General features: G+C 36.9%; 1 protein-coding gene across 1 annotated transcript in view; it reads left to right on the top strand.

Moving 5' to 3' along the window:
- The first annotated feature begins 3,647 nt into the window (after positions 1–3,647).
- lnx2b (ligand of numb-protein X 2b) overlaps positions 3,648–14,366 on the top strand; it is a 25,613-nt gene continuing 14,894 nt past the window's right edge. The window contains exons 1-3 of the mRNA XM_044127345.1: positions 3,648–3,943; positions 10,643–11,184; positions 13,434–13,627. Of these exons, the coding sequence (XP_043983280.1) occupies positions 10,766–11,184; positions 13,434–13,627 (613 nt within the window). The 5' untranslated portion in view covers positions 3,648–3,943; positions 10,643–10,765. The remainder of the gene's footprint in view (positions 3,944–10,642; positions 11,185–13,433; positions 13,628–14,366) is intronic.

The raw sequence follows: 14,366 nt of genomic DNA, 5'->3' as shown, positions 1-14,366 counted from the left end.
AATTGGTACCGGGCCGCGCAAGAAATACTTAAATGTGTCCGTTCTAAGTATTGAGTCTGGAGGAGCTTTACTTTGAAAATCCTAAACCGGATGCTGTCGGTTATGTTTTGCGCGCCAACATGCAGCAGAATGAGTAAGAAAAAACTAATTGCTATAAACAAATCAGCAATTAGAGGCAGCAAACAAAGAGACTTTGTTTCTGGATTCTAGATTAGGAAACACCTGAGCACAGAGTCCGACCAGGTAAGTGGTAAATTTGAATAAACATTTATAATTCTGAGCATGTATAAATAATGTTTAGCATTTGTTAATTTGATAGAATAAGCCTTCTGCGCCAAATTCTTGTTTTTAAAATGCACTAAAAGGATTATGTAGGATAATCATGCCTCAGCTGGTCATAATAACACATTTTGGGATAGTTGAGATCAAAGCATCAAACTAAAAACTTTTATTCAGTTTTTGGTAGAAAGAGAAATATAAATTATTGAGTTTGTTTTAATTTATCATGTGATTAATTAATTTATTGTTAATTGAGACTACTCTAATCATACTCACCTATAAGATTAACAGTTCAAATAAATACTTTTGGCCAGGATGACTGAGTTGTTACTTCTAGCTGGACGTTTTTGAAACACAATCTCAGTTAGCATGCTACGTTAGCCGTTTTTCACAAGCAGAAAAGTAAGAAAAACATGTAAAACTTCCACTGCCTTCACACGTCTAAATAATTCAATAAAACCTCTAAAAATACATTTTCTAATAAACTATTAAGAACTTAAACAGGATCTTTGTTAAAAATGTGGAAAAAATAAAGATTTCTGCAAACTGTTCATCAGAATTATTAATTTAGAAGAGCTACAGCTTATATCTACTTATTCTTGCCAGGTTATTTGCCACACAGACACTCATATCTAAAGGGAATTTAGAAGAGCGACGTGTTTCTGGAGTACCCAGAGAAAACTGCTGCATGCACAGGAAGAACAGATTCACAACGTTCTTCCTGCAAGGACACAGTGGTAACTGCTTCTGCATTACCTAATATTTAAATATCTATTTTTGGTGCAGCCTGTGAAAAAAGAAAACAAATTATTTGCTAAGTGGAAATTGTTATCTTTTTATAGGAGGAGCAAAATGTCCTTTTTATGTTTGCAGATGAACTGAGATGAAAGCTGTTGCAAAGGAAAAGGTTGACACAATGTTCACTTTGGTGACTAAAAATAGAGTAAATGCTGAGTTTCTGTTTTGTTTTGTTTTTTATAATGATGAATAACCAGACTGAGTTTTTCTCTCAGTTGTGTTTTAACAATGTTCTCTGGTTAATGTACAGTTATTATTTTTTTTACTTTGTGTTCATGTGAAAGTTTTTCAGGAAAAATAAATGTGTTACTAAAATCAAGATCAAATATTTCTCTTTTATTTATTTCGTCTGAAGATAATCTATGATGTTAACTGCATCTTGTTGATATGATAGAGCCTTTGTTTCTGATTTGACGTTAAGCCTAAACTACAACATTTCAGTCATTTTCTGTCCAGTACTTGTACTGTACCTGACTGTGAGGGCAGATTAAACTTAAAAAACGATAGGACAGGTGGAGGTTGAAATAAGTCTCCAGGAACATAATAATAGTTCACAAATTGTTTATTTTAAAGCAAGTTTTAGATAATAGCTGTTTGGGAATCACTGTGTTGGCCCTGAAATATGCTATTTCACAAGTAATAACAGAAACAGATTGTTTCTCTCTTTGTAATATGTGATGATAACAATGTTCTTAAAGAGCCAAAAATAAATTATTAGTTGCTGGTTGCAGTTGTGTGAAAAAATCTGTACAAGTTACAACAGTGTAACATATTTAGATACGTGGATATAAATTGTGAAATTTAATGTTTAAAAAATGGAGGAAAATATAAAAATGATTATCAGCTTCTCTGTTGTTAAGGAAACAGTCCACAAGTGGAAAACATAAAAAAAACTCTGAAAGCAGACTGCAAGATGCTAAACAAAGTCTCTAAAACCCTAAAATGTAATTATGGGACCTAAAAGAATGCTTTAGCTACATTAATAACAATATTTAGTTTCTCTTTGGAATCAATAAAGTATCTTTGAATTTGAATTTAATATTAACTGCATATATTAGTATGAAAATAGCAAAATGTGCACTTTCTAAGACAAAAAGAGCTTGAAGTTTGCCAGTATTTGTGTAATAATAATGTTTTGGGTTTTTTTTGTAAAATAGCTGTAAAGCTGAATTGTTTGTACAGCAGAACAGAGGAAATGTTTGACTCAAACAACAAACCAGGAAGAAAACCTCATACCTGCTGTGAAGAACAGAGCTGGAAGCGTCGTGGTCTGGAAACATTTTGCTGCCATCACCAATCCATAGAAATGAACCTGCAAGATGAAAGTGACCCAAAATATATCAGTACATCCTCCAAGGTCCTCGGCCTAGTCAAAGCCTGGATCTGGGTCTAATTAAGATGCTGAGGGGTGACTTGAATACCTTTTTTTTTGTCAGGAAATTCATCAAACATTTCATCCTGTGATGTAATTTTTGGATGTTTTGATCAGTCGATTTTTTTTCTTACCAAATACTTTTTACTCCTACTTGAGTAATTTCTTGGATGGCTACTTTTTACTTTTACTTTGGTAAAAGTAAGTATTAGTGCTTCTCTTACTTGCTTACAATAATTTTTCTACCTCACCCAGAGTTGGGTAGTATCTAGTTACATTTACTCAGCTAAATGTACTTGAGTAACTTTTTTTGAGGGGAAAAAATTACTTTTAGGAGTATTTTTTACTAGTTTTGCTACTAAATTTCTGTGTTTTCTACCCACTGAATGAAAAGCAAACATGTTTTAAACAAAAATTCACCAGATACAAACACACACCTGCAGTTTTTGTTAAACTTTCATAAGTTTTAATATTCAAAGGAACTGATTTGTAAAGATGTTTCTTTTGCCTGAATTTGTTATGTTATTCATATGAATTATTTTCATTCCAGGCTTTAAAATACCAAAAGTCTCCACGTAACTTTAGATTTTGGTCTGATGATGTAATAATTTTTAAATATTAAATCATGGATGTTTGGATCAGCACCTTTTTTGGACATCTGTTTTTTACTTTTACTTGAGTAAAAATATATTGAACTACTCTTACGGGAGTAAAATTTCTGGATGCTGTTCTCGTTGTGAGTAACTTCGAGAAGTTGTGAATGAAGAACAATGCTGTTTTAGTAAAAAAAATAAAATAAAATAAAATAAAATAAAATAAAATAAAATAAAATAAAATAAAATAAAATAAAATCACCAGACACAAACACAGTCCTGCAGTTTCTGATAAATTTTCATAAGTTTTAATATTCAAAGATATTCAGAAAATGTTCCTTCTGATTTTGTTATTTTTGTAATTATTTGTATGACTTATTTTCACTTCGGTTTTTAAAATGACTAAAATTTCCCACATATTTTGTTGATCAGTCGGTTTTTTTTTCTACCAAATCTCACTTGAGTTATTTCTCGGACAGCTACTTTTCCCTTTTACTTGAGCAAAACTTTATTCAAGTATAGCTATTCTTTCTTATTTACATTTTTGATACATACTTTACCCACGTCTGGATATAAATATATGTTTCAAGCCCTCTGCTGCAGCACTGTGTCGCACCTGGACGGACTTCCTCCTGAGCTCAAGGTGTATTTACTCGAAACTGGGAAAGTTGCCCAGACGTCGCCTGCAGGTCGAGCTCCGCCTGGGACGGGCGGGCTGTCAGGTCGCTCAGCGGCAGATAAAAATGAGACTGGACAAAAATCTTCAAGATTATTGAGCTCAGGAAACATTGTCCTCGTTTTTACTTTACCTTTTTAAATTTTTCCACTTCACCGGGAGCTGTTTTGTGGCGGCTAGCGAGCGACACGTTAGCTACTTCCGGAAAACAACCTTCACACACAGGTAAGACGAGTTTCGGCGTCGAACCGATAATAAACTGTTTTTTTCGCTTTAAGCAGACATATATAGACTACTTTCTGACTGGAAACCGGGATGTGGGTGAAATTATCGTGTGTTTGTGCTGTAAAACGCGTCCTTTCGGTGATAGAGAAGTGAGTTTCTGAGCTTAAGGTGTGTAGCAGTTAGCGCAAGCCGAGCTGAAGGTGAAGCCGTTGCTGTAGCTGCCCAGTTAGACCAGTAAGGTCCCATTTTTATTGCCTCCTCTGTCACTGGGATCTGTCAGAGTGGTGAGGAGATTAGGAGCACATGGTTGACAGTGAGTTATTTATGGGATCGGTGACAATCCCGACAGGATGGAAAGTGCTTGTTGTTGTTGCTGAATTCAGTCAGAATAATAAGAAAATCAAGATTGTGTGAATTATAGGTTCGTTTTTAAAACCGTTTCCACTGACTCACAATGGTTTTCATTTATAATCTGAAGCTGGATTTCCAATTACTTATCGAATGAAAGCGCTATTTCACAGCTTTCAGGGCAGGGGTGTTCAAACTGCGGTTCGGGGGCCATCTGTGGCCTGTGGATTAATTTTGTGTGGTCCACAACTGACGTGTAAGAATGGTATAAATGTGGCTCTAAAACATATGGAGAAGATGAATGCTTTGTGTTAGGTTTACAAGCAATGGCTGAAGTGTTTGTGTGTTAATTTCTATATTTTAATTGTGCTATTTGTAGTCTTATTTGTTTTCATTGTAGAAACAATCTGTCTATCAGTCTATCTATCTACCCATCTATCTGTCTATTCTTCTGTCTGTCTTAAATGTAAAATGCTAGGGACAACAGTAAATGTTTTTCTTTCGTTAACCATGATTTTTAGTAAGTAAGGCCAGAGAAATCCAGTGATGATTTATTTATTATTTCTGTTTTACATCCACTTATTAATTTTGGCTAAATACAACAATGGAAATTTGGCGCTATGGAATAGCACAACTTTCTTCTCTCTTTGTATTCTGAATAAATCACACATATAAGTGTTGCTTATTGGGTGCCTTTTTATAGAAAATTGCCTTACAGTGAGATAATGCTTCCCTTGTTTCTCCATTTTGGTTTTTAAAAGAAAGAGACTTTAGCATTGTCCTAGTCATTGGTTTTACTTGTTCCCTGCATATGCAAAACTGATTGAATGCAAAGCAGAAGAATTTGCCTATTGTTCCTGCAGCCTGGTGGAAAAAATTAAACCTCATTATGATCATAATGGGACTTGTACATTTACTTTAAATTGAGGTGTTATGTTAACAGATGTCAAACATTGTAAAGTCAAATAAACAAGTGAGAGATTTTTACTGCAGAGTAGGAAGAAGAAAAACAAAGTAGGAAGAAGCTATGTGGGAAACTTTTTACAGAAACAAATTTCACCAACCCACCTCAGACGCTGATGATTCACAGGTACCAACAGCTGTGTTTGTATTTAATTAAATTTCATGTTGCTGCTGGGAATACCAGACGTTGGCGCAACGTACAATGACATGTAGGTCTGGAAAAACTGCAGTCGAACTCTGCGTTCGCAGAGGGTGGGGCTGATTGACTCGCGTCGGCCATCGGAGCGGGGGATTCGACCCGCTTTGAAGAAACGCCGCCGGTAATCCTGAAAGCAGCTGAAGGATGCTGAAGGGCCCCAGACGTTTCCCCTGGAAGCTAATGCTCTCACATGATTACAAGGCTGTTCTGATGGACGAAGTGTTGCCTTTGTTGAGCTTTAAGAACAACGTGCGACAGTCGGCTACAAGCAGGAAGCATGAATCTGTTGGGCTGAATCTGTCACAATAAGCAATTAATCAATTAATTGTGCGATTAATTGAAACAAGCTCAATAATTTACTTTTACTTGACCTATTGTTTTTTTTCTTTTCGCTCTGTCAAAAACTGGAGGATAAAAATCTGGTGCTTTGGTCTCAACTAACCCTTTTTTTTTGAAGGACAGATTTGTTTACAAAGACTTAATAATTCACTTTATTTGTATTTAAAAAAAGAAAAATTATTTCTTTTGGATATTTAAAACACATTTCCAGTTAAATGTTCATTAAATTTTATTTTTGACAGTGCATTATAATGTTATCATACTGTTACCATATCACTTGTCTAATTCAATTAGCTTTAGTTGGTGTTTAGTTTTTATTAGTTTTTATTGGTTAAGTATTGCTTAGCTTTTATTTTTTTGTAGTCTGGTTTAGGTGCACCGATTCGATTCCAGTTTTCTGGCCGATCCTTTAAAAACTGACCTGCTGATTCCATTTTGGGTCGATACCGGTTCAGGACAGACGGTGAATCTGTCAGTTGTTTACATAGCGACTCCGTTTTGGAGCTTTAATTTGCAGATTGACTCTCCTGACACTCCGAGTGTCCATGTGTGACACGGCTGGTAATTCCATGTTATTATGGTGAAACTGCAGCTGATAATTGTCTGTGACGGCTGCAAACTGAACTTATAAAGGACTGAATGATGGCTTTACTGTTTCCAGTTAAAAATAAAAATAAAAACTCTAGAAGTTTGGTGTTATAATCAATATAAAAGAAATGTCTCTGTCTAGCAATATACTTTGGCATTTTCTTTCCCTTTTAGTTAATTTTGTTCTCTCATTGAGGGTGAAAAACTGTAATATGCTTAAGTTTTACAATATCTGTGATACTTTCCTAATAAATTGAAATTAAGACACAGGAAGTTCTAAAACATAAACAGCAAATGAATAATGTGTGAATGAATAAGCTTATTAATGTTTAGAAAACAGTGTAAATTATCCGGTTTGGTGTTTTTATTAAATTCATATTCTGCAGAAATGTCTTGAGTCTCAGGAGGTTCAACCCTAATAGATTTAAAAACTCTTTGCAACAAAATATTGTCTTAAATGTGCTGGATTTTGAGCCATAGCTAAAAAAAGACAATCAATGTATTCAAAGAAATGAAGAAACATTTATTTCCCAGTGAAAGTAAGATCCAAAGTGTAGGTTGTTCAGAAGACCTCACTGTGTTTTTAACTTGAATATTTAAAGTTGGAGGTAAAATTTTCTCTAAATTTGAGATGTGAATCTAAACTGAACCTCTCCACCCTCAGCTCCTTCAAACAAAAGAAAATTGGTACCAAAAATGTGCAACAGCAATTCTTGTTTGTGCTGCTAGTATACAGGTTGGACCTTTGAGCTCTGGAAACATTTTTATTAACATCTTTAAAACAATAGCTGCACAAACGTAGCGCAAACGTGTGGCACCGGTTTTGTTTAAACTTTCATTAATATCTTCAAAATAATTTCATCAGAGTTGATGGACAGGATTTTGTTAATTTGACTTTTCATGTCATCTGGAAACATCTTTATGGATATCTTTAAAACGTCAGCGGTGAAAACGAACATTTTTGGTAGCATAGATGACTGTGAGGGGGTGGCAACGTCACAAAACCACTAATCCTGCTTTGTGGTAAATTCTTTGGTACTTAAGGTCCTTGACTGCATTTTTTAGATATTTGTCTGCTTCATTACACCAGATTAAAACTGTTTGGTGATTAATGTGCTGCTAGTGAAACTGGAGGTTTTTCAAGCATCTAAGCCTGTTGCGATAAACGATAAATCAATTAATCGCTCAGCAAAATTTGCTATCGTGACAGGCCTACAAGCATCAGTTTCAGGTATTTTGGAGCAGGTGGGTCAGCAGGTGGCCGGGGTTGAGAAACTCCACCTTAAAACTTAAGGACATTTTGTCTTTATTGCTGTTTTTAATCAGCTTCTAAGCAGAAGGAAAATATTTCTTTTTGGGATTTTTTTGCGTGTCATTTTTATTTTTTGCTCAAGGTGAAATTGGTTTAATAGAGTCTAGTTTTTCCAGTTTTGATACCCTGTGACCCGTTGCAGGAGTAAATGTTCCCTGAGGCTAGGAAAGACAAAGAAAGGGAGTGGACTTGTGTGTGCATATGGGAAAAAGAACAAAAAAAACTTGCACACACAAATTTATTACTTGGTTTTTGTGTTTTCTATCAATCATTTATCCGACAGTCCTCTTACCTGCGGCGGTACGACGTCAGCGCTCTGAGCTCACCCTGATACATGAACACACCTGAATAATGGCACCGACAACAGAGGCTGAACGTTTTTCCCTTTCCTATCATGCTTCTGAGTTACCCCAGCCCACCCCTCCCTTCGTACCCTTTGCATTCCTCGGACCGGTGCAGTCGGAGAGCGTGCACATCCAGAGCGCTGCTGCACACACACAGCCATATTCTGATGGTCTGGGAGGCTGAGCTCTGGTTTCATTCAGGCTTCGGGCGACAGCTAGAGTCTCGAGTTTGCGTGCAGTGGCAGAAGATATCATCTCCTGCGAGTCGCTCCAGTAACACAGAAAAAAGCGTTCCCTTGTTTTTTTCGGTTTGGAGTCAGAAATCTGGACTAGGATCACAAATATATGGAGTATGAAGGTAGTGGCAACAATTTTTTTTAACCCTTTTCACACATGCAGCCTGAAAGCAACACTTTCCTCCTCTTTATTCCTGTCAATCTTGTTTGTCTTTGTCTTGTTTTCTTGTTAGCATGACGCTTTCTAATTGTACCTGGCATTTTATAAATGATCTCTTCATATTAAATGGATGCTATTCAACTGTTTTCTTTTAGAGAATTCACTCTGATTGCTTCTCTTGTTTTTGTCCACATCTAGACACGGGCGTTAAACACGGTGTGTTTTCTGGTTCAAAATGTTTTTGGTCTTAAAATCACAAAAATGTTCCGTCTTACCATTCCTGTGGTTTGATGTTTGGTCTTTTGAATGTCCTCAAGCAAAGTTTTTTCATATACAGTGTAGCACAAAGTAAAGCATTGCTGCCCCTCCCCCTCGTGTTGCTGTGTCCTCCTGGTCCGCTTGAACCTGAAAGGCAAATTCAGGTTGTTTTGGAAATGTTTCAGTCATGGTTTGGAATCTAAAGGAACAGCGCAGATCGACTTTATAAGCATTATTTAAAACAATATATAAAAAAGAATCATTCCCAAAAATAACCAGAGTAAACACTGTCGCTTTAATTATTTAAAATTTGGGTAAATTCTGATTTCACTTCAATAGTATTGGAAATTTTCTTCATGCCAAACTTACAACATCCAAGAAGGCGGTTGCTTTAAAACTCGGATTCAGGATTTAGAGAAAAGACAAAAAGTTAATGGATTTTGGTGTTTATTAGCAATTAGCAAGGTTAGCGCTGCTAGCATTACTGAAAAGGGAGTCACTTTGGTTCACACAGTAGTCAATTTGACTGCCCATATCCGACTCTGTCATGGTTGTTGGAACTGCCCAGTTTCAATCCTTCCACCCCCCAAAAATCTGAATCGTACCACTTCCGTAAGCGGTGCTAAATCAGAAATGTAGCTGGTAGTTTTTAAAGTATTTGCAGACTCAATGTTCACATTTTATCAGACTTTTATGTCGTTGAAGTGAAACTTGCGTCATCATTCTGCACCAGAAGAAGCCAAACGCAGTAAATCCAGCTGTAAACATGATGGGATTGTTTACAGCTGCATTTACTGCGTTTTGCAGTCCAACTTTGCATCCAAACACATTTCTCTTTATACCTTATAGTCAATGTAAAAGGCTGTTGCTATTAGTTGTGCTTTATTTTTATTAGCTTCCTTTGTTTTTTGATGATGATGTGGCCATACTGTCAGCTGGATAAACTTTAAAACTGACCAATGGTACTTCTGAATCAAGCATAAAGACCTGCTGTGTGTAGCTGGAGAATAAATTTCGTTCAGACTGAAATATTCACAGCGCTGGCAGCATTCCTAAGAGAAACCAAGGTTGAAAGTTCAAGTTTGCCTTTCTGTGTTTAGCCTTCCTGATATAAGTCTGTCCTGGGACCTGAATGGACTACAGAGATTATTTAATCTCTGTTTCCTCTGACTTTATTTTCAATATGCCACTTTTATTCAAATGGCTAAGTTTGAGTTTTCACTCAGCAACAACATTCACACTGAAGAGTGGTTCAGTATAGTTGCGCTTGGCTAACAGAAGTGGAAATATCAGATTTTTCTGTTCCTGATGAGGGTAATTATGCTGAAAATCGCCTGGTTTCAGTGAGCAGCTTTATTTTGTTTTTAATTGGTGAATCTCTATTTATTAGCAAGTGTTTTTAATAAATATTATAACTGCAAAAGGGAAAATTAACAGAAAGCAAATATGTTTCTTTTCTATTTTAGGTTAAAAAATAGTATATTGTAGAAATAACATGATACTGTGAGATTTTTACTTAATGTTTTCATTTCTTCGAAGTTTCTTCCAGTTTTTCAGGAATTAAAAAGGAGATTAGGAGTTGCATAAAATCACGGTGACCGCTGGTGTTGGTGGCGAATGGATCGGTAGTGAAGGCGGGTTGCATTTCTGGCCCATCTAATTTGAACAATAGTGAGGTACCATGTGGTTCTCCCATAAGCGCAGGTTTTTTGACTTCAGTCCATTTCTTTTCTGCCTCATTTCACAGAGTTTAGCGATTTCCGTGAGAAGCAGTGTGACTTTTAGCTGACTTCTAGTGAAACTCCCTCTGTCCCTCAGGAAACTTGCAGAGAGGAAGCAGCTGCAGCTCGCTGCCATATTGCCATATTTCTGGATTTGTGATTTCCTGTGCCGGTGGCCAGTGCGAGTTGAAGTGCCGCCATGGACCTGACTCCGTTTTGCTCTCTCCACAGAAAGTCAGGATGAAGACCAGGAGATAACACTGTGACTGTGGATCTATTCAGCTTCAGAAATGAAGATGTAAACATCTGAAACCCATCAGCGTGAGCCGATAGTGGACTGAACTTCCTGAAACAATGGCAGCAACAGAAACCAAAACCGCCGCCGTCTCCGTTGCCAGCAGCGGGTCTGCGGGTCTCTCCTGGGCTCGCGTTTGTAAAGAATGCGGCCAGCATCACGAGATTCAAGACACTCACCTGTACGAGTATCAGAACGAGGTGGACGATGAGTTGGTTTGTCACATTTGCCTGCAGCCGCTCCTCAGACCCATGGACACTCCGTGTGGACACACTTACTGCTTCCACTGTCTCAGCAACTTCCTGAAGGAGCAGGACTTTTGCCCCGTGGATCGGCAGCGTCTGCAGCTGCACCAGTGCCGATCCTCCAGCCTGCTGGTGAGGAACCTGCTGGACAAACTGGTGGTGACCTGTCCCCACTACGCAGAGTGCCAGCAGAAGATGCAGCGCTGCGAGCTGCAGCCTCACCTGCACAACAGGTAGGATTCTGGCTGAGAGCCACATGATTCATCACAACATTTTTAGGAGGGGTGCACCAATTTATCCACCGGTTTTCTTAATCTTGGGAGATTGGTGATCGGCTGCTACTTAAATATGAAGCAGATTTTATCAACATCAACAAAGGAATAAAATCAGCCGCTCTCTTCTTCTGCTTTGCTGTGAGAGGTTTGACGGTCGGACCGACCCACCGGGTCATGTTTGCACGTTTTCAGTTAACAAGAGTCACCCCACTGTTGCCAAGTCAGCGACTTTCTTGCTATATTTAGTGACATTTCTGACCAAAACAAAACTGATATTGGTCAAAATCGGAGTCAGCTGGTCAGGTTTTTTAAAGATCGTAATCTGCAATCGGTGCACTTCTAATATTTAGTCAGTTTGAAGAAATATTTAAGATGATGTTGTAGTTCGGGAAACCTTTCTGTTTGTTATACGCAACTTAGAAATAATGTTTAAAATTTTCCAGATTAAGATTAAACAGAGTTGTATAAAAAGAAAATAAACTAAAAACAAAAGAAGAACAGTTGTAAAGTATATTTACATGCTCAAAGGAGTGGGTAGAAAAATTAACTTATTTTTATACCCACTCTTACAGTAAGTACTAATTAATTTCAATTCATTTTGTCTTGGTTTCAGCATTCCTTCTTAGTATGTCCTGAATCCGTATCTATAACTGGAACAGTTCATTCATATTTGTGTCCCATTATGAGCAAGCATCATTTTAGCATGTTAAGATTTTTCCTAAATCAACACGGTGCTGTAAAAATTAACATTAAATGGTAACAATAACATTAATAGTGGCAGTAATAACAGTAATTATCAGCATCGTCTTAAACTGGTTTATGTTTGGACATAGTTTAATTTTCATGCTTAAGCTTCATCCCCCATGTTCTGATATACATAATATTTTTCTTGCGGTTGTGAATTTTACATTTTTGAAATCAATTTTTTTCCATTTCATCTAATAAGTTACAAATTACAGCTGCACATTTGATCAAATTGCAGTCAGAAACCTGATAATATCACAGAAGGCAGCCTGGATGCAATTTGTTGTAGATTATCCATTTGCTCTCTGTATTTATGTCAACAAGTAAATTGGCAAGCCGGGTGGTCTCTCTTGCTGCTAAATGTTCTACACTTGATGCATAGCTTTAGTAGCTGAGGTGCTAACGTTGCTAAAGGAAAATGTGGTTTAATCTATGTTATGGCTGCAGCGAACGACCACCGATTATTCTCATGATTAATGGAGCAAACAGATTTAAAAAATGTCACAATTCTGCAGATTTTTCATTTAATCTCTTAAATCTTTTTATAAAGTATTAGAGACCCATAAAACATGCAAATAAATCAATAATTCAATTGTTTTTTAAAAACAAATAATTTTTGCCCTTTTTAAATAAGAAAATAATTATTTTGTTACAGCGTTCCTTTAGTGAAAGCTTAATAATTTGTAGCAAAGGATTCATCTAAAAAAACAAAAAACAAACTTTAAATATGTGAAAAGCTGCGGCCGTTCTGCTTGACTTAACATCAGTACAGTGTAGGACTGAACTATTGATAATTTAGTATTTTCTGATTAATAATTGGATTGCAAAAGATGTTTAATAGGAAATTTTCTTTTACTCGTTGTACCAAGACATTTTGCATAAGTGGAAAATGTTTCACTGCCATATTATTTCACTAATATCCAGCACTTTTTCAAAGCAAAACAAGCTCCTATGTTTTGTTGAAAAATTACTTCTAAGTTAGTTTTGTCTCATTTCAAGTGTAATGAGATATTTGCCCTAAAAACTAGGCTGAAAATACTTGGTAATATTTTGTTTGCAGTTCAGCTGCTACAGATAAAGCTCGAACGCTCTGCTTTTTAATCAGACAAGGTGCAGGTCGGTCTGTTTTGCACATTGTGATGCTTATGGCCCTTGTCACACATTACTCAGTTACTTATGAGAGGCAGGCTGCCCTCCTGTTGCCTTTGTGCAAATAACAGGGATACAAAGTTCAGGAGTGATTGACGAGCAGCAGATCTCTGAGTAAATTAAGCAAAACCACTTTGGAAACCTCTGCTCTGCTTTTCTTAGCACCCCTTATTATCCAAACCTGTGTAAGCATCCATTTCTACAGCTCCATGTATTATGACCCAATTAGCGCTGTCTCCTTCTGTTTATTTATAGCCTCATATTCCTGTTTCTAAGAATAAAACCTCTTGTGTGATGTCTTTGTGTTTTCCCAGATGTCCTGTTTTTAAGAGGTTACGGGAGGAAGCGGAGAAGCGGAAGCGGCCCTCCTGGAACGAAATAAAAGGACGCAAAGGCGACGGCGAGTCGTCTGGAGACGCGAAACATTCAGCAACTCTGTCCCGAAACCACACGCGGGATCAGTCCGAGCCGGGCTTAATTAATCCTGCTTACGAGGAAATCGACGACGGTAGGGAGTCATTTTATCACCTGCTCATAAAAACACTCCTGGAGTGTTGCCTTCTTTCTTTCACGCATCTTAGAAATCCTTTAATCTCCTTGGCAACACCTGGTTGGTCCTAGCTCCGCCTTCAAGCCGCAGCTCCGCCCCACTCAGCTCCTTCCAACTGCGTATCAACTAAGACCATTATATGAGCGACTTTGATATAAGTTTATTTATTCTTCGTTCACTTTTAACTTTTCCATACACAAGTCAAATAATAAAACTATTGCTTATCTATTTCTGTACTAGCAAGACCAAACTAGTACAGAAATAGATAAACATTATTTAAATTGCTGTCAATGACAAAAACAAAACGTGGTCCCAAAAAACAAGAAAAAACGTGTGGCTTATTATAACTTCACTTTGTTACACAGAAGGCATAGTCAAAGTCAAAGCAACAACATATTTAATGTGTATTTTTCATATCTAAGTCAGTAGACAAACTCTTAAAAGCAAACAATCAAGCCCTGTTGAATTTGTTTTGCAAATGATTTTTATACATATTTTTCCTATTTTAAAAGGGGAAAACAGTTTTAACTCCTCACAATTGTTTAGCGCCTCTAACTGAACTACAATTGTTTTTATTCTCAATAAAACAATTGTTGAAAACGTTGTTTTAATAGAGGAGCCATGTTTTTATGACTTCCTGAAGGCGGAGTTTCAGAAAGAGCAGGAGTTTCTTAAAGAGACAGAGGAATGTACATAG

This window comes from Gambusia affinis, linkage group LG09 (assembly GCF_019740435.1).
Source record: "Gambusia affinis linkage group LG09, SWU_Gaff_1.0, whole genome shotgun sequence".
NCBI lineage: Eukaryota > Metazoa > Chordata > Actinopteri > Cyprinodontiformes > Poeciliidae > Gambusia > Gambusia affinis.
This window is presented reverse-complemented; position numbering and strand designations above follow the sequence as displayed.